The 21155-nt window shown below is 37.6% G+C and overlaps 1 protein-coding gene across 12 annotated transcripts in view; it reads left to right on the top strand.

The window, feature by feature from the left end:
- INTS10 (integrator complex subunit 10) overlaps positions 1–19854 on the top strand; it is a 35703-nt gene extending 15849 nt beyond the window's left edge. For 6 of the 12 annotated variants that reach the window (XM_043985667.1, XM_043985664.1, XM_043985675.1 and 3 more), the window contains 9 exons: positions 1251–1407; positions 3147–3229; positions 4236–4388; positions 5623–5731; positions 7548–7627; positions 9538–9700; positions 12952–13045; positions 17300–17377; positions 19474–19854. In XM_043985667.1, the coding sequence (XP_043841602.1) occupies positions 1251–1407; positions 3147–3229; positions 4236–4388; positions 5623–5731; positions 7548–7627; positions 9538–9700; positions 12952–13045; positions 17300–17377; positions 19474–19630 (1074 nt within the window). In that variant the 3' untranslated portion in view covers positions 19631–19854. The remainder of the gene's footprint in view (positions 1–1250; positions 1408–3146; positions 3230–4235; positions 4389–5622; positions 5732–7547; positions 7628–9537; positions 9701–12951; positions 13046–17299; positions 17378–19473) is intronic. The other 6 variants (XM_043985666.1, XM_043985668.1, XM_043985669.1 and 3 more) reach the window with 3 other exon arrangements.
- The last annotated feature ends 1301 nt before the right edge of the window (positions 19855–21155 follow it).

Raw genomic sequence — 21155 nt, 5'->3', positions numbered from 1 at the left:
CACAAGTATTCCTAACTCTGAAGTTAGCTCTCTATCCATGTAGGAGGGGTTGATGAACTATTACCCCAAGGTAATGCTTTTGTATAGCCTTCAAGCTAAGAATGGTTTTTATATTTTTAAAAACAATACAATATTATATTAAAATGTAAAAAACCATTCTTAGCTCTCTAGGCTAAATAGTTTGCTGACCCCTGGTTGGTTGGGGATATAACAAGCATCCAGGTCTTAGGCCCTTTATTACTCAAAAAATCTGTAATTTGTTCTTTGACCCACCTTTAGTGTCCAATAACTTTTTTAAACCTTCCTTTAAGGGCCCTTTATTGAATATATATTTATTACATTAGATTTAATAAATGATATGTTTAATATTTCTGTTTATTTTTGGAGAGGTCTTTGTGCCCCAACACATGGTGGGGGGGGGGGGGTTAAGTGCCATGTATAACAGTATGTAAATTCTTTTCTATTCCTATTCAGTAGTTGTTAGAGATCTATCAAATCTCATTTTTCTAAATTTCCGTTCAGTTCCTTAACTTGTTTCTTATTTATCTTTTGGTTAGATTTGTCTTGATCTGAAAGGTATATGTTAAAATCTTTCACTGTTAATAGAAGTTTAATTTTCATAGCTTAATTGCTAGGAGGTGGAGAACTCCCTAAATATTATTTTATTTATTTTATTATATTTTATAATATTGTTATATTTTTATTTGCTTACTGTAGTGTTATATCTGAGTCATAAGGATGTTAAACCTTGTTTTTGTTCACACCTAAACAGGAGTCACTGCTACAGTATTCCTGAAAAGTTATCTGCCTCAAATCAGTTTGCTTTGTACAGAGGCCTCTACTTGATCACCTCTAGTGAGAGAACCTTGCTGCCTTGTAGTTAACTTTTGGACAGTTCTCTGTGTTAGGAAATTTTTGTAGTTTTGTCCCCTGGGGCAAGAACAAGTTCAAATACTCTTCCACATGAAAGCCATTTAAGTACTTGGAGATAGCTCTCATTCTCCACCCTGTCTCCTGTTCCCAAAGTATGATTGTGTTATTAGAGACGCAGAGTTAAATATGATGAAACCATACAGTAGGAACTTAATAAATTTTTGTTGAATTGACAGTAACCTCTTATCTTCTCTGTTTCTAATCTATAATGTGCTATACAGAAATGGGAGCAACACATTTATTTAAAAGGTGATGTGGAATAGATGAGTTAGTTATGTAGAAGGTTGAAATAAACACATTATTCATATTTTTTAAAGCAGAGCTCTGATGATGAAGAATGTTCAGGGAAAGGAAGAAGCCGGCACATTGTAGTTAATAAGGCAGAGCTTGTCAATTCAATCGAAGTCCTGGAAAGCTTCAAATTGGCACGTGATAGCTGGGAGTTGCTCTATTCCCTAGATTTCCTTGACAAGGGTAAGGAATGTTCTCACATTGTACTGGCTTGTGTGTGTTATTTCAACAGTGCCTAGTTGGGGCTGGACAAATGATTGGCATCAGTATACGTTTTTAAGCCTTTTTTTTATTTTAGGACAGAAATCATCCATTGCTAATGATGCTTTGTTATTTTGAAATGTTAATCCTTGGCTCCACCTGATAATTTTCATGGATATTTTATAAATGCTTTCATATTTTTGTCCTTCACGCTCTAATTTTTTTCCCTCTTTTCTATGGTCTTTTATTCTTATTCTCTGATGGCTCTTCCAAGACATGTGTGACTGAATATAAAATAGAATAAATGCTCAATACTTTTAGCTTCATTACCATTTGCCCACATTTTTCCCTAAAAATAGCCATATCTAAAACTATAACCTGCCATTTCGGGCAAGGGTTGTTGAAGAAGCTTATGAAAATAAGGTAGAGGGGAAGGGGAAAGGCTTATACTGTGGTGAAAAGAGGAATAGCTGAACATTGTTTACAAATTCCTTTACCATGGATTTCCTGACCATGTTCATTTTTACTGAATTTTGGGGAAGCAAAATGGTTCATTCTTGTACATTACAGTATAACTAGTGATATAATTCACTTATTGGCCACCCTTGTGCAGCTGTTACTTGGTATCCCTACTAAACTCCTCCACAGAATATTCTAAGATTCTTCAGTCAATTTTTGTGTAAGATCTAAGGATATCCTCCATTGTCCTAGCCGTCCTGCTCTGGCTACTGCCCAGCTTACCAGTGAATTTCTTAAAATATTGTGCCTAGAATTAACACCATGCTCCAGATTTAGCCTGATGGGGGAAGAATACTGTGGGACTATCACCTAGTTTTTTCTGTGCACTATACCTTTCTTAATGCAGCCTAAGACTTCATTGGCTTTTTTGTTTGTTTACCCTATCACATCCAATTCTTTTGGAGCTTGCAGTTCACCAAAATCTCCATGTCTTTTTCAGATCAAATGCCATCTAGCCACGTTGCTCTCATCTTAGACTTCTGAAGCTAATTTTTGGAACCAAAGTACAGAACTATACATTTATCCCTCTTAAATTTCATCTTATTTTATTCAGCCCAGAATTCTAACTTGTTGACGTTTTTGTGGATTCTGTCATCCATCACATTAGTTTTCCTTCCCAGTATTATTTCACTTGAAAATTTGATATGCCTCAATTCAAGCTATGAATAAAACTGTTAACTATTACAGAGTCAATGATAGATTCATTTAGATGCCACCTTCCTTATTTAGAAAGATAAATGAATGGGAAATGAAAATATTTTGTATTATTGTGTTTTATTTTCCTATATGACTAATCACACATTTAGAATGTTGCTTTAGGGGCAGCTAGGTAGCGCAGTGGATAGAGCACTGCCTTGGATTCAGGAGGACCTGAGTTCAAATCTGGCCTCAGACACTTGACACTTACTAGCTGTGTGACCCTGGGCAAGTCACTTAACCCCAATTGCCTTACCAAAAAACAAACAAACCAAAAAATCAAGGTTAAATAGGGGCAGCTAGGTGGTGCAGTAGATAAAGCACTGGTCCTGAATTCAGGAGGACCCGAGTTCAAAATCATCCTCAGTCACTTGACACTTACTAGCTGTGTGACCCTGGGCAAGTCATTTAACCCTCATTGCCCCACCAAAAAGAAAAAAAAAAAGAAATCAAGGTTAAATGATAATATTCTTTTCTGTAAATTTACCTTTTTGTTTCACACACAGAATTTACAAGAATATGTTTAGCATGGAAGACAGATACCTGGCTTTGGCTACGAATCTTTCTCACTGACATGATTATCTATCAGGTAAAATGAAACATACTAAATTCCATTTGTACAGATCTTTCTTCCATTGTATTTAATGCATGCAGGATTTTCTTTTCATACTATCAAATGAATCTACATGTACTTTAAAATTTTTCCCATCCATAGGCAGGATAACTATGGTCCATTGATACAGCATTCTCAATTCATGTGAACAATAAATTAAATATTTTTTGTTATGCTTTCCACTGTGAAGAAAGAACACTGTCCTAATCTTGTCACCAAAAAACCTTGGAGGTTTTTTTGAAATTGAAAAGAATGACTTTCTAGACCTTTTTCTACTGAGCTGTATAGCTTTTGTGACCTGAGATTCAAATCATCTAACCTTAACGTAAAAAAGTAAATGATCAAAGAATAAGATCAAAGATTAATTTTCTACTTTGAGTAGTGAGAGGGACAAGGAGGAAGGACAGGCTTATTGTGTTAAGTAATTACATAATTTAAAGAGTTGGTGTTCACATGGACTAATTTTACAAAGGAAAGTCAGAAATGCAAAGGACGAAATTGTTTTAGCAATCTTCTGATTTTCCCTTTCTCTGTTTGTTCCAAATAGCTGTAAAGAAGATGGTGATAGCAGTTTAACTTGCTCTAACTTTTACATTTATGTCTTTTAGCACAAACTTAATTTGTAAATTGTATTTGATCTCAGATCATTGGTTCTTTGGTGGCATACACCCCCTTAAGGCTAGAGCTGGTCATTACAATTTCCCAGAAGTTATGTGATTTTTATTAAACTCTAAGACTCATTGAGTCTGGAAAAGAAAATCTCTATGCCTTTTAGATGAGATTCTAGAAACTCTGCATAGCTTTAAATAATGCAGTTTTACTCTATTCCAGAATTGCCTTGCTACTTACCAAAAGGTCAAAGCATAGCTAGTTCTTTGCAGTTACTAGACTATTTCTACCTGATTGATGCTGGAAACTTTTTACAAAATAAGGTTTTTATCCCCATCTATAAATAGTTTTTCCACCTTCTTTGCCTTTTAAGGGGCAGTATAAAAAGGCAATAGCCAGCCTACATCACTTAGCAGCTCTTCAGGGATCACATCCTCAACAGCAGATCACTGGACAAGGAACACTGGAGCATCAAAGAGCACTCATCCAGTTAGCAACTTGTCACTTTGCTCTTGGAGAATACCGAGTAAGTACTATGTATTTTGTGAATGTACCCACAAATGCATTTAACCATTTCTGGTACTTTTATGTTGTGAGACAGTGTTACTTTTCTCATTTATTTCTCTGCATCTTTTAAAATCCCGGGCTTTTAGACTCAAAACATTGAACTCATCTTTGACTGTTCTTGTCTCCATTCCCAATATCTAATACATCACCAGTTTTTGGATTCTTGTTTCACAGTGTCTTTCAAATTGCTCCAATCCTTTCTATTCCCAATAATACCAACCTACATCAGATTCCCTTGAGATCATATGTTGACTGCTTTACCTGCTTCTACTTAATTTCCTTGCTTCTCGTCTCCCTTCCTTTCAGTCACCTCAAAGCAAATGTTCCTAAAATGGTTCTTTAATTATGCCATTCAGTTAACCAAGTGTGTAATGAACCTATAATCTCCTTGAGGGCAGACTTTGCTGAACTCCTAGAGCACTTACAGTTTCTGCTGCACACTTTAGTTCATATTTTGCATATCTTCTATGAATAAATGTCTGCCTCATTAAGTCATTATGAGAAAAATACTTTTAAAATCTTTTTAGATTGCTATAGAAATGTCAGTAGAGGGTTTTGATTCAAATATCTTTGGATAGCACAATATTACCTGCATATCAGGATGTCAGTAAATATTTGTTGGTCTCTTGGCTTCTGTATTTTGGCATTGTTACTCCAAAAGTGGATCTTGTTCCCTCAAAGAGGAAAACTAGACTGATTTAATTTTAGGCTTAGTTTCCTCATAAGGAAACTAAGTGATAGTGAAATAAAGAGAATAGACTATTGCAGCAATGCCAAAGCCTTCAGATACACTTTTTTTTTTTTAGGGGCAGTGAGGGTTAAGTGATTTGCCCAGGGTCACACAGCTAGTGTCAAGTGTCTGAGGCCGAATTTGAACTCAGGTCCTACTGAATCCAAGGCCAGTGCTTTATCCACTGTGCCACCTAGCTGACCCCTCCTCTACTGTCTTTTACAAATCATAATAAAAGGTGGGAATGCTGAATACATAATCCAAAATAAGCAACATGGTTTTTACACAGACATTTTTTGCCCTGTATTTCTTTTAATTTGTGCACTGCTGATGTACAACTTGAGTCACTTTCTTAGGACCGCTTCAGATTAATATATATGTACATATATTTACATGTGAATGTGTGTATTTGCATCTATGTAAATATACACATGTACATTTTTTACATTTTTTTTTCTGTTAGTTGACATGTGAAAAAATTCTGGATCTTATGTGCTACATGGTACTTCCCATTCAAGATGGAGGAAAATCTCATGAGGAACCTTCTAAAGTAAAACCCAAGTTTAGAAAAGGTACGGTTGGAAAATTAAGTTTGGGGTTTTTTTGTTTTTTTTATTTTAAGTCTCTGAGGAATTAAGAACATTTTTTAACTATTACTAGTAAAATAACATTATTATTAGTCCTGCAAGGTTCAACAGTTTTGTGTATTTAAATTGTCTTAATTTTTTTATAGCTTACAACTCATCTATCACTTAGTAGATAAGTCCTAGAAAATTACTATAGGCATATGGAGGTTTAAGTGCCATGCCCAAGCTCACATAGCTAGTATGTGTCAGAGGTAGGATCTGAACCCAGGTTTTCTGGACCCTGTCTACCATGCTACACTTCTCTGATAAAAGAGAGGTCATGTTGCATGGTAGATAAAGGATCATTCTTAGTGTTGGAAAGACCTAACTTTAAATTCCACCTTTGACATTTACTAGCTGTGTGACCATGATCAAGTCGCTTGATTTCTCTGTGTTTGAGGCAACTCTCTGAGATTACAGATTGCAGCCATGTTGCCAATCTGCATTGACAGTTCCATTCTTGGAGGGAATTTCCTTATCAGGAGTTCTATACCAATGAAATCACAATTCTGACACCCCCCCCTCCCCAAAATGGTTACATCTTAAAGTTTGTGACCCTATAATAAGGATGGTAAAACTGCTTTACACATGTAATACTTATGCCAGTGAGTTTCCATTCTGTGTATGTATTTTTAATGCCTACTAAATGAATATGACTATAAGTATTTCCCCCTAAAATGTCCATACCCTTTGAACTAGAGATTTTATTACTAGGCTTATGCCCCAGGGAAACTATTGATTTAAAGGGGGGAAAGTCACCATATACTCAAATATTTATAGCAGTACTTTTTATGATATCCAAGTACTGGAAACAAAGTAGATGCCCATCACCTGGGAAATGGCTAAACAAATTGTGGTACAAGAAAGTAATGGAATATATTCCTGTGCCATAAGAAATGATGTGTATGATTAATACAGAGAAGCATGGAAAGATCTATATGATCTGATGCACAATAAAGGAAGTAAAGCCAGCAACAAGTGGAAAGAACAATAACACCAAAAAATTCAAAAGTAAATGTAAACAAAATTATAGAGATCAAGTGGGACTCAAATGAAAAGATATGAGAGGACATCCCCAACCTTACCCCTACATGGAGGTAAGAGGTCTCTAGATGGCACACTGCACACATAAAAGAGGTGTTGGATGTGGATTTTTCAGACTTTTTCAGTATATTGATTGGTTGTGCTTTTTGTTTCCTCTCCAAAAAATACTATTTATCTTATGACATGGCTTTCTGAGAGGAGATGGGGCGAGGATACATACATGAGATACTATGGTAATGTAAGAAACACAAAATATCAATAAAAATTTTCTTTTTAAAGAAAACCTTACCTAGAAAAAGTCTGTATGTTCCAAAAGTACTTGAAGATGTTATTTACATTGAGATCTAATGCTAGATATAATATGGATGTAAAACATAGCCATCTCTTAGGCTAACTTGTTTTTATTGCTGCTTCATTCTTCCTAATTTGTTATGTCATGTAGCTAGTTCATTATCGATTCCAGCAGATTTCAAGATTAGGGAGAAAAGGAAATAAAACTATTTCTTGCTACTTGTAAAAAAAATTTTTTTAATTTGCAACTATACCCCTATTAAAAGCCTTAGATGGGAGCAAGATTGGTTTTTGAATTGTCCCTGGAGTTCAGTTATTAGTCCCCTGTTAGCACAGATAATCAAGAGTTGTATGTCCTTGAAATTGTGACTTTTTGCATCAGTAAAGTTGCCTTTGTTTAAGCTAATCAATGTATTTTTTTTTTAAGGATCAGATTTGAAACTTCTGCCTTGTACTAATAAGGCTATTATGCCTTATTGCCTTCATTTAATGTTAGCCTGTTTTAAGGTAAGCCTAAAGATATTCATTGGGATTGTTGCTTAATTTAAAGTACTTTATAATTTTAAAAAAAAAATTTTTAAGTCAGTAGAACAAATACATTTGCTAACATTTAATTACATGAGTATTTTACTCAGTTATGTACACAGAAGAAATTTTCTGTAAGGAAGAAACATGCATATTAATAATTTTTTTAAATCAAGTTTATTTTATTTTCAGGTTTGTATTCTCTCCCACCCACCTTCCACTTTGCCATTGAGAAAACAAGAAAAACAAACCCCCTGTTACAAATATGGATAGTCAAGCAAAACAAATGCCCGCATTGGCCAAGGCCCCAAAAAAGTCTCAATCTTTACATCTTACTTTTAATCTATTTATTAAAATGTTAAAATTTAGAAATAAGTGCTGTGCTTTTCACATCATACTCTGATGGGGTGGGGGGGGGGTCCCATTCCTAATGTTGTTTGCTTAGATCCTAGAGTGCTTTATCTAGTAGAAATCTTAAGGATCTTCTATTTTGAATCCTTCATCTCTAAAGTAAGAAAGAACTGATCTAGCAGGGATAAGTGACTTGGCCTAGGTATTGAATAGGAGAAAATTTCTATTACTTGCTGAATAACAGTTTAATAGTAAAGCTGATTATAGGACAAAGGCTCCAGTTCAGAGCTTTCAAGGACTTCATATTCTGGTAGGAATTACCAGGTTAATAATAATTTAATGCTCTGGTCAGATGAGGTAATAGTCATAAAAGGTGACATCATATATGGCAACTGCCCTGATTTGGAGGAGCAACCTCATGTTGGAAGGGCCTGCCACCACTCTTAGGCTGTGAAAGGCTGCTTGACGGAGAGTTGGGAGTCCTGAAGTTAAGTTTCTGCTGCCACTGATACTTTCTCATTTTGAGCTAATCACTTTACTTCTTGGGACCACATTCTCCTCATCTTGGTGAGAAGGGGGCTAGACGGGATACCATTAAGCCCCTTCCAGCTCAGACATTCAGATTATAATTTCTTGCTTCTTTAGATTGAAAAAGAGAATCAACTTCCATTAAATTGTGAGGTTCTTGAAGGCAAGGACTGTCTTTTGCCTTGTTTTATATCCCCAGCCCTTAGCACAGAGCCTGGAACTTGATAGGCACTGAATAAATGTTTATTGATTGACAAACTGACTTCTTAGCAGATACATCCTGCATAGTTTCAAAATGTCATCTCTATAATAAAGGTAGATTTTTTTTAAAGCATGTATGGGGGGCAGCTAGGTGGTGCAGTGGATAAAGCACCGACCTTGGAATCAGGAGTACCTGAGTTCAAATCCGGCCTCAAACACTTACTAGCTGTGTGACCCTGGGCAAGTCACTTAACCCCAATTGCCTCACTAAATTAAAAAAAAAAAAAAGCATGTTTGGACTACCATCAGTGGGTCATAACCCTATACTATACTTAAATTTATATGGATAAGCTAGAGATGAAACAACTCACATCATGTTTTTGGTTCTTTTTTTTCTTTAGATGAAATAGACTGAATATTATTGAATAAGACTGTACTATTTGTTTTAGAATAAGTTGTTGTTTTTAGCAGATTTTGTGGATTTTTCCTCCCTTTCACAACCTTGTGGAAACCTTGTATAACAAGACAAATCCTCCTCTTTAATATTCTGATGGGGAGCCCTCTCACGAGTTTTTCTGTAGCAATGGAAAGTTAGTGTTGTAGTCTCAGAGTACAACTTAACAAGTGGATTCTGTTTAGCTCATACAGTAAGTGAGAGTATATTGTTTTGTTCCCAGATACTCTGTAGGTGTCTTTTATCAGAGTTTACAATATAAAACAAGGCTACATTAAGATGGCCTTTTTTTAAAAAGTGACTTTTCATATGCTCATTTCTTCCCTTTTTTCATTTGATATAAATCCTTGTCTTACAGTTAAGGGCTTTCACAGATAACAGGGATGATATGGCATTGGGTCATGTGATCGTGTTGCTTCAGCAAGAATGGCCACGTGGAGAGAACCTGTTTTTGAAAGCTGTCAATAAAATTTGTCAGCAAGGCAACTTTCAGTATGAGAATTTTTTCAACTATGTGACAAGTATCCTTTTGTCATACTCGGGAGCCTGCTCTGCCAACTGTCAGATCCCTTTTCAAGAATGACTTTTGTATGGTGTATTTTATTTAGCACTGAGTTTTTAAAATTTGTTTTGTACCTCATGTTGTCATCATTCCCTTTTGGAAAACCATCACCAACAAGAAAGAGAAAATAGGACAAAGATTAAAAAAAAAAAAGATTGTCCAAAAAACCCCAGGGGGACAGCTAGGTGGCACAGTGGATAGAGCACTAGACCTGGATTCAGAAGGACCTGAATTCATATCCAGCCTCAGACACTTGACACTTACTAGCTGTGTGACCCTGGGCAAGTCACTTAACTCCCACTGCCCCGCCCCCCCCCCCCCCCAAAAAAAAGGTTGTCTTATCTTCAGCCTTCATCAAGCTGCTCTGGAGCAGTGGTATCAAACCCAAATAGAAACTGATCCCTGCAGACTACATTTTAACTTAGAAAACCACAAATTAACAAATTTTGTTAACGCTTTCCCAGTTACATTTTAATTTGGTTCAAGCAACACTGGGAGTTTTTTGGTTTGAAACCTGTTCTCTAGAGTACAGCCAGTTGAATACTAGGGAAGATACAAAGATGAATAAAACACAGTTCCTGCTCTCATGGAGCTTACAGTCCAGTATAGAAAATGACACATTAATGTAACTAATACAAAATAGAAAGTGATCATTACATAAAAGAGGTGTTAGATGAACAAGAAAGGAAAGGTTGTTCGTGGGGCATTGGGAAAGGCTACCCCACATGGAAGAGCTGGGTTTTGAAGGATGCTTGTCAACTTAACAAGCAGAGATAAAAAGGAAAGCATCAGAGGCTTAAAGGACAGTATGCACCAAAGCAGGGAAGTGTGGGATGTGAGATGAGGAGTGAAGGATGTCAGAGCAGTGATACAAAGGTCACCTTTTAAGAAGCAGCATCAGTACTCTTCAGTCACATGCTGAGATGTGCAGTCTGAGTGTATGCATTACAGCTAGCCCCTGCTCTTCACAGTGACTGCTTTTAATCAAGAGGTAGCCACAATGTGGTGATTTTGTCATTTGCTACTATATTGGCTACCCGTTGGAATATGATTAACTGTTTTGCCCTGTGCTACCCATTCCTGACACTGAGTATACATCCCCCCAACAGATTGCATCAAGCTACTCAACATCCCCCTTTCTTTAATAGCTGCTGCGTTTTTTGCATGTTTATTGTTATTTGTGAACTTTTAAAAAATTGAAGTTAATTCATTCAAGTAGCAAATATTTACTGAGCTTCTACTGTGTGCTAGGCACTGGGCTGGACATACTTTCTCTAAAGTTACCGGTGCTCTCTTAATTGCCAAATGTGATGGTCTTTGCTCAGTTGATCTATCTGTTTGCTGCATTTAATACTCTGTTCCTGGTTACTCTTGTCTGCTGATTTTTGTGACACTACTCTCTCCTGGTTCTCTTACCTATTTGAAGAAGCCTTCTCAGTCTCCTTTGCTGGCTTAAAATCCAGATCACACCCCTTAATGAAGGCTGTTCCCCAAAGTTTTACCCAGACCCTCTTTTCCCTCCTAGTAACCTCATCAGTTCCCATTGGTTTAATCACCATCTCTATGCTGATGCCTCATATCTATATTTCCAGCCCCAGTCTCTCCCTTGAGCTCAAGTTTCACATTAACAGCTGCCTATCAGACATTTCAGACCAGAAGTCCCAGACACGTCTCAAACTAAACACATACGAAATAACTCATTCATTAGCTTCCCCCTTAGTCCTCACCTCTTCCAAACTTCACTATTTCTTTTTTTTTTTTTTTTTGCGGGGCAATGGGGATTAAGTGACTTGCCCAGGGTCACACAGCTAGTAAGTGTCAAGTGTCTGAGGCCAGATTTGAATTCAGGTACTCCTGAATCCAGGGCCGGTGCTTTATCCACTGCACCACCTAGCCGCCCCAAACTTCACTATTTCTATTAAAGGTACCATCATCTTCACAGTCTCCCAAGTTCACAATTTCAGCATTATCCTCAACTTCTCTCTTGCCATTTCTAAGTCAACAACATCTCTCAAATGAGACGCTTTCTTTCCACTTACACACCTTACCACCTTAGTTCAGGTCCTCATCACTTCTCCCTTATATCATTGCAATATCCTGTTAACTGTTCTCCTTATTTCTCAGTTTCTCGCCACTCCAGTCCATCCTATACACTGCTGCCAGAATGATTTTTCCTTTAGCATAGGTCTGACCTTGGGACTTTCCTGCTCAACACCATGGGCTTCTTCTTGCCTCTAGGATCAAATATAAATCCTTCTGTTTAGCTTTGAAAGGTCTATACAACCTGGCTCCAACTTCAAGGGTCAAGTGAAAAATTTTTAATAGGGGAGACCTGTATATTTTCTTATTTATTCATTCATTCATTTATTTTTGCCGGGCAATGATGGTTAAGTGACTTGCCCAGGGTCACACAGCTAGTGTCAAGTGTCTGAGACCGGATTTTAACTCAGGTCCTCCTGAATCCAGGGCTGGTGCTCTATCCACTGCACCACCCAGCTGCCCCTGAGATCTGTATATTTTTAGGTAGTGGGGAAGAAGTCCATGGATAAAGAGAAGATGATAGAAGAAGAGAGTAATTGATGGTATAGACTTCCAGAAGGGATGGACTTAGTAAAAAACACTACATCTTTTTTTTAAATTACATTTTAAGTTTTTCAACAAACAGAAAGCAGCTTTCTCTCTCTTTCCAATACATCTCCTCCCCATAGGAGGTGGGGGAAGAACTTTGTAACAAATAAGCCTAGTCAAGCAAAATAAATTTCTACATTGGCCATATCCAAAAAACATGTTTCATCCTGCACCCTGTGTCTGTCACCTCTCTGTCAGGAGTTAGGTAGCGTGAGAATTGGTACTTCTTCAGAGACTGGATAAAGGATAAGAGAATGGGAGATAATAAATGATCTTTTAAATATGGAGTAAAGGGAGGAAGGTACATGTAACAGCCTCTTTTCAGCAATATATAGGAGACAAGTTCTTCTGTTAGAGAGGTTTTAGGAGCATGGAGAAGGTTGGTCTTACTGAAGAGAGAAGATAGATAGGCTGTTTAATTATTAGATATATAGAAACAGATTATTCCATTGTCCCTTGGCTTTGTCATTTCTAGCTCAAAGGAGCAGTATTTCTTTATTCATTAACTACGTAGAGAGCTAATTTATTATTGCTTATGTCATATGCAAAGTTTGGTGGTGAACCCTGAACCTAGGCCTACAGATATAGACATGTTGGAGGAATTTGCCTATTTGAGGACCCAGGAAGGCGGAAAAATCCATTTGGAATTACTGCCCAATCAAGGAATGCTAATCAAGTAAGTAATGTTAATACCATTTTTAAATTTAACTGTTTCTTACTATAAGGCTTTGTGTAATGAATAACTGCTTTTGGTCATTTGCTTGAACTTTTTGTGTGTGGATTTGTGGGAAATGTTTCTAATAATATATTTCTAATATCTTTCAAAAAGATAGAAGTCCAGGCCTGAGTCTCAGCTTCGATGAACAGAATTCAGTTTAGGAAACATTTTGAAAGGCTTAAGCTTTCACAGTTACCTTCTCTACACCTCTAATGTGATAGTCACTATTTTAATAGTGTTGCTTCTCTCATTTTTGAGAGAGCTTTCACTACACAAAGGTCGTCTTCATGGTTTCTTTTATTTTTCCTTTCTTCAATTTAGAGAATTAATCAATTGAATTATAGACCTTTAGAGCTTGAAGGAGCCCTTAGAGGTCATCTGGTCTATCCCTCTTGTTTTACAAATAGCCCATGAGAAAAAGAGACTTGTTCCAAGTCACAGAAAGGTATATGTAGAGGGGCTCGGACTGGAACCAAGACCAACACCATTCTGACTTCAATTCCTTTTTGGCCAGTGAAGCTTTTTGTTTTTTTTAAATGGGAAAAAAGTTTTGTTCTTCTTTGACAGAGGCAAAAGCTCTCAAAGAGTAGCACCTGTGTCCTATTTACAAATTGCACTTGAATTGAAAGTTTTACTTAGTAAACTAGAATTCTTTAAGCTCCTACTATATTCCAGGCACTATGCTAAGTAAGTACTCTTAGCTCTAATAGTTAAGCCTGGTACCTCCTGGAGAAACTCAAATCTTATTAGAAATCTATTCTCTTCAATTAATAAATGTTTGTTGGTATGAAGAAGACACATCATTAGGTGTGATTCTTTGCCACAACCAAGTCAGTGACCCTTAGAATCATTGAATAATTCATGGAACTTTCCATCTGCAGCTCAGTACTAATTCTGTGCACTAAGTACTAATTGTGCACTCTGCATTCTCTACTATTTTTTGTTTTCACTTTTTCAAAAGGTCAGTATTATGATCACCTCAAGAAAATGAGTCCTCACTTAACACAAACTGAAAGGATTAAATTGGCTCTAGTCAAGATTCTTTTCCTCTCCACTGTGGATTAAATGGGTTCCCAGTTAAAAGAAGGACAAGACTCTTCCCCTCCTCTTTCTCCCTTTTCCCCCAGGCCCTCCATTCCCTAGATTCCTATTCTTAATTTCTCAGGGATTGAGAGTGGAAAAGGATGTTTTCTCTGGAACCCGAAGTTCACTGAGTAATTTGGAAGATGGCAAACTTTGTAGCAACGTCTGTGCCTCCCTTCCCTTCCCCACACTTATTAGGGACTGCAGGAGAGGTATAGAGCTTTGTCAAGAAAGATACTGAAGATGTAAAGAATTAGTAGGAATTAAATGAGGCATGCGTATTTTCCCCATGCTTTTTTTTTTAAGATTATGAAATAGACATTGCAATTGATTTTTGACTGATCCTCTCAGTGACAGGAGAGTCTCTCCCAATGACAAATGTTTACAAATAAAGACTGTTGTTTTGATTTGGGAGATAGGAGACTACCAGGGTGGTTTTTCATTGTGATTTCCTTTCCAGATTCTAATGCTGCACACACAAATAGATGTCAAGATGTCATTTAGCGGAATCGGACTTTAGATAGCAGCAAATATTTATACAGACAGTTCCTTATATAGACAGTGTTTAATTATCATTACAAATGGGACAGAAGTATAGATTGTTTTAAAAAGAAAGATCTCAAATGAATCCCCAAACCTCATTTTAACAATTTGCTTTACCTTGTCAAGTCAACGAGCATTTATTAAGCACCTACTATCTGCCAGGTACTGTGCTAAGTGCTAAGGATACAAAGAAAGTCAAAAGACAGTCCCTGCTCCCAAGGACCTCACAGTCTATCTAAGAGAAAGAAACACCATGAAAAATGTATACAAGCAAGAGGTAAACAAGATAAATTAGCTATAATCTCAGATGGAAGGCACTAGCATTCAAGAGGAGCTTCCTATAGAAAATAGGATTTTAGCTGGGAGCTTAAGGAAGCCAAGAATGCCAGGAGACAGAGATGAGAAGAAATCATTCCAGAGATGGGGGACAACCAGAGAAAATGCCCTGAGTCGAGAGATGCAGTGTCTTGGGTGAGGAATAGCTGGGTGACTGACCAAAATGTCTTCTCCACCAAATGATTTATTCTAACTGAACAAAAAGCGACTTAGGGAGATGTGCTGCAGTGTAGACATCCCCCACACAAGGACAGAGAAGAGGCTCAAGGTTAGACTCAGAGAGGAGAGATCTACCAGGGATTATGAGGGTAAATTAAGGATCTCTACTCGTAGCCCATTAGCATAATGAAGAGAGCCAATATTTATCTAGCAGTTGAAGATTTGTAAAGTGTTTTATGTAGATTTTCACATTTAATCTTCACCACAAACCTGTGAGGCTTATGTTGTTTTTATCTCCATTTTGCAGATAAGGAAAGTGAGACTCAGATACTTGCTCATGATCACATAGCTAATACATGTCATAAGTGGGATTCTAACCCAGAAATTGATTGATATTAGGCCAAGTATCCTTTCCAGAACACCATCCTTCATTTTAAGAGCAACTGATATCATCTCCTACAAGCTGGACCTTGGTTTCAACTCTTGAAAACAGTTAAGCAGCAAATTATCAGAATTGGAGGCAGGACTGGAAAAGACTAGTCTAGTACTTGTGGAAACTTTACTTAATGGCTGGATATGATGGATTTGCCTTTATGGAGTTCTTAAAGTCATTCTAAAATCTATATTGCTAGTCATAAACTGCAATAGTGGAAGGAAGAACAGGTGAAACAGTAGGGAAGCTAGAAAGCCACCTGAATAAAAATGGACATTGGCTTCCTTTAAATTAAAAAATTATTTTCAAGAGGTATCCCAGGCCCAGGAGAAAGTTATTTATATTAATCTTGCACCCTTTGTAGTAAGCCATTAAGATACACAATCATTATTTTAAAGTGCAGAACTAATTGAGGTTCTGTGATTAAAAGAACTGAGAAGATAGTAATTTAAAAACTGCAGTAAACTGTGTAATCTCTCTTTAAAGTTGTTTCTCTCTATAAAACTGAGGAAATGAGATGTGGAAATATGAGCACCCTCTGTAGAAAACACCCAGCTTGCTCAGGTCCTTTAAGCTAAATGAGAAGAACTCCAACCTTAAAATTAGATAAAAGGTCATCACAAAAATATCTAGGCTGCAGATGGATTGAGCCCCGTGCCTTACATTCAGAAGCTCTGAGGTGGTCAGCCTTGGACATTTTGTTCACTTCTCCCCTGGCTTGTAGGGCTTGTCAGATGTGGTACATTAAAAAAAAAGATAAATGTTGATGAAATAAGAAGTGCAAAGGGGCCATGACCTGGTTCCTAGAGCCAGAAAGAGATATTCTTTTAGAGCAGGGGTTAGTTCCTTTTGGGTTCCCTTTGGCAATCTAGTGAGCCTATGGACCCCTTCTCAGAATAATGTTTATTACCTACATTCAGAAGTGAAGGAGATGCTACATTTCAGTCACAGGCTCATGAAAACAGAGATCTTTTTTTCCCCATCTAAATTCACAGATGGATCCCTCAGGGATCCATTGGACCCCAAGTTAAGAGTCCATGGCTTAAAGGTTTTGCTCTCATGTATTCAGTAAGAAAGGATTTTTTATATTAAATGTCTGCTGTACTATTTCAGTTGGATCAGACTAGAATGAAATAGGCAATATTGGTGTATTTGTGCTTTGCCTTCAGTGGAATACTGTGTATGCCATGATGTGATCACTCAGCACTGAACTCCCTCCTAACCAAACTTTGACATAATTGCATTTGAGAGAGTTTGTCAGGGTATACACCTGGACTTTTGTGAGAAAAAGTAAGGATGATGGGGATTTCAAATTCACTTTTTTAATGTAGGTTCCTTTCCCCCTACAAATTCATCATGCTCAACTTCCTCCCTGTTCGTTGGACACCAGTGCCTATCTTAAGACTCAGTTCAAGTCAAATTCTAAGTAAGCCCTGAACATTATACATCAGTGAGCTTCATGAAAGTACATGGTGGCTTCTCCCTTCTTTCCCCTTCAGCGCATAGCTGGATCTAAGGTGGTTATTGCTGGTTTTAAAAAAAAAAAAGCGCTCATATGGTCTCCTTCCAGCTCTCTCTTGTATTTTCTCTGGAGTGTTTTACAGTCCAGGGTGAGTCGGTGTGGGTGTTTGAATGCTGCTGTTTGCTGTTTTTTAAAGGCCTTCTAGCCCTCCCCTGGGGTTACTGCAGCAGGAATTCATACCTGTACTACAGCCCAGCATACAGACTGCTGACAGGTACCAAGTGGGAAAAACACACCTTCTCATAGTGTGCTGTTTCGTCAACATGTTGTACTGCCCATGGTTTTCAGCTCTCTGTTCCCCAGTGCCCTCATCCATGCTTTTCTTTTCATTTATTCTGCTATCCTCGGCAACCATCTGGTTGTAATATTGTAACATTTCTTATTTTTATCCATAAGTTGACAGTGTGTGTGTGTTCAATTTAATATTCACCACCAAATTAAAATGGAAATGAAGATGATGTGAAACTGTTCATAGATTGTACTAGTTTAAGTACCAGCTTTTTAAAACAAGTTCCCTTTCCCAAATATAGGTAAGAAGACCAGACTTTTGTTTTAGCGACTGTTTTAGTCTTTTCTTATTCTTTTTTTCTTTTCTTTTCTTTTCTTTTCTTTTCTTTTCTTTTTCTTTTCTTTTTTTTTCCTGTGTGTGTGTGTGTGTGTCTCCTTTATCTAAATAGAGATCATAGATTCAGAGCTGGAAGGTCATCTGGTCGAACTCCATTACTTTAGGATGATGAAATTGAGGCCATAGAGGTTAATGACATGCCCAAGGTTTTCTAAGTCTTTAAATTCACTGCTTTTTAGTAGGCTTGATTTCAGCATTTTTTTTTCCCTTGGTCATTGCCAATTTCTTTAGAGTAGGTAATTCCTAATTTAAATATTGAATAGGACAGAAGGTTTGTAGCTTTTATCATTAGCTACTTGAAGTTTTTTCTAGCAGTGGGAATGGGTTTGTTTGTACCACCCATACATTTGCTTTGTTACTGCTAGAATCAACATTTTTTCACAGTTGTAACATTTAAAAATCAGGCTGCAGTGAGTCTGTGGCACTGGAACAGAACTTTTCTTGATACAAAGTTAGCTGACCTAAAGAAGGAAAGAACCCTTGGCCTTGATTGATCTTCTTAGTACTTTACCCTAACCAAACTCAGCTGCCAGTCCTAACTCAGAATACCTTGAAAGGAACAACACATTTTCTCTGTGGAGCCGATAATTATGTAGGTCTCGTGTAAATTGTGTTACAGACTTCCTACCATAAAGCTACTTCCTGAAGCTAGCAATTTAAAGCTTTCTGCTTAAGCTGCAGTGTGAATTTTGATTATGGCACCTATACAATTTGTTATTATACCCGAAGTTATTTTTACTCACATCATAGAATAGAAATAATCTAAAAGCAGTTTTTAGTTCTGCAAATGCATAGATTCATTCCATTCTACATCACTTATAATAAGGGAATAAAGGTGGCTTCTCGCTTAAATTTGTCTAAGTCTGACAATCAGTAAACTAGTACTTAGGACCCATTTCCCCCATAGCGGTGGATTGGCTCTCATTTTTTTTATTATTAGTAAAAATTCATTTTATTGGATTTCCTCTATTCTTTCTCTTCTATTTAAGGGATCCTTTTGAATATGTCCTTGATGGCATCCCAAAATGTTAACAACACCTCAAACTGTCCTATTCCTCTCCACCCCCGAGATCTCACAAGCACCAAATCTGTAGCAGTTTTTATGAAAGATTTTAAGATCTGCTGCCTCTCACCATTGAGTTACTTACCTAAGCCTGCCCACCCCTGGCTGGATTTGCCTGGTTTTTGTTCAGTCTCTGACCTCATTTCTTCCAAAACCAGACCTAAGGTCTGAATGGTTCCTTACCTGATATTCTTAGGGAGCCATTCCCATGATGACTTAATGTTCATTGAGCTCCCACAAATGACACTTAGGGACTTGCACAATTAAAGAGTATCTCCCACATTGGATTCATTAGTCTCAATTGTTTAGAAGGAGTAGCAGTAGTGGGAGACAAGGATTAAAAAACAAAGCTCAATTTTAACCAGTCAGGTGTTCCTTTGCCATTTTTATAGGGGAAAATGGTGAAGATAACTTTTGAAGATGCCCATCTATCTTAAAAATTGGAGTAGCATTTTATTTTGGATTGTTTTGGATTTGTGTTGGTTTTTTTTTTAAGGAATTTTTTTTTCTGGCTTAAATAGGAGACAGATTTATGTATTAGACACTACCCTTCAGGATTAATATGGTTTCAGGCCTAGATGATAACCCTGTTTTCTCTTTGTTTTCCTGTTGCTAACTTCAGGCACCACACAGTAACCAGGGGTATCACCAAAGGGGTAAAAGAAGATTTCCGCCTGGCTATGGAGCGCCAGGTATCGCGCTGTGGCGAGAATCTGATGGTCGTACTCCATAGGTTCTGCATTAATGAGAAAATCTTGCTGCTTCAGGCTCTGGCTTGAATGGAGTGATCCCCACGAGCACAGTTTTCTTTGCTAGAAGTTGTGATCAATAACAGTGTGGCTTTATGACTTTAAAAAGAAATCATCTGAATGCTAACTTTAGTTGCTTTTAATGTGAAATAGAAAAGTCTAAGAGGGTATTTCTATTTTTAAATATCAGTTTTTGTAACTTTTATAAAAGGAGAGTGAAATCATTTTGTAAATAAAAACCATCTTTAAAAAACTCTGAATGAAAAAGCTTTTATTAAGCATATGGTATGTTCCAGGCATGCTGCTAAACTCTGAATGTGAAAGTACTTTTCAAAAGAGACAGGCCCATCCCTCAAGCAGCTTACATCCTAATAGGAGAGGACAGCACATAAAAAGGAGTGGTGACTAGAGGAGGGTGTTTCGTTATGGAAAAGTGGAGGGATGAGGGAAAGAAAAGGGAGGGGGACTCACGAAGCATGAGGCAGATGGTGGGGGATCCCAAGTAGAGGCCTGAATGGGATGTGAAGCTGATACGAGGTCTGGCATCCAGGCCAAACCAGGAGATAGATTGGGTTCTTGTGCCCACATATTCATCATCAATCAACTGGGTTGGGCCCTCAGATGAGAATTCCAAAGATGACTCACGGATTTTAAAATGTATTGACTTTTACCGGTATCCCTGTTAAAAGCAGCTCCTTTCTGATTTTGCAAACACTACAATCAACAGTCTGGTGTATGACTGGATTTGGTAGTGAATCTTCATAGTGCAGATAATACTGAATTTCAGCACCATGCCAATTAATACAGTGCATTCCATGAGCCAAAGTTCTCTCTGTCAGCATGAGTGCCGTTCCACATTTCTCAGATTGTTAAATGTAAGAAATTCACTTTGTCTTTCCAGGGGCTTTCATTGTTAAAAACAAACAAACAAACAAAAACACCCAGAGTACAGTAGATTCCACCCCCAGGACCCTAATCCCCCAGTCGAAAAAAGTACAAGAGGGCAGAAGCAAGCAGTGATGAGACCATCTGAGATGGAACAGGGTAAGATCTCTTGGCTCCACCTGACATTCCTGGAGGAGTCAAAGGATTCTCTGGAAATGCTGCTTTGTAGAGCCTGTTCTGGAGAAATCTCTGATGAGAATACAAATCACTCTCCTTGAAAGGAAACATATTAACACAGGGGCCTAAAAATAAATCCAAAATTACTTGTTTGGGGTGACAAGAATAACAGAAAAAAGCAGCCAGGATTTCAATGACCCAGAATCAAAGTTAAAAGCACTTGCCCAGGGACTTCCGGGGCGGAGCCAAGATGGCGGAGGAAAGGCACTGAGCTCCCAAACTCATGACACGATTGCTCCAAAAAACATCCAAATAACACCATAGGAAAATGCCCAGAGCAGCAAAACTCACAGAAGAATGTGCTGAAATCATCTTCTAACCAAGAACAGCTTGGAAGATCAGAAGGAGGGAGCTGCTGTGCTGATACAGGAGTCGAGCCCAACCCCACAGTCACCCTGACAGATCCAGTCCCAGGAAGTCCTCACCAGAGGAG

The sequence above is a fragment of the Dromiciops gliroides genome, chromosome 2 (assembly GCF_019393635.1).
Source record: "Dromiciops gliroides isolate mDroGli1 chromosome 2, mDroGli1.pri, whole genome shotgun sequence".
NCBI classification, from domain to species: Eukaryota; Metazoa; Chordata; class Mammalia; order Microbiotheria; family Microbiotheriidae; genus Dromiciops; species Dromiciops gliroides.
The sequence above is the reverse complement of the archived record's forward strand: the minus strand, read 5'-3'. Positions and strand labels throughout refer to the sequence as shown.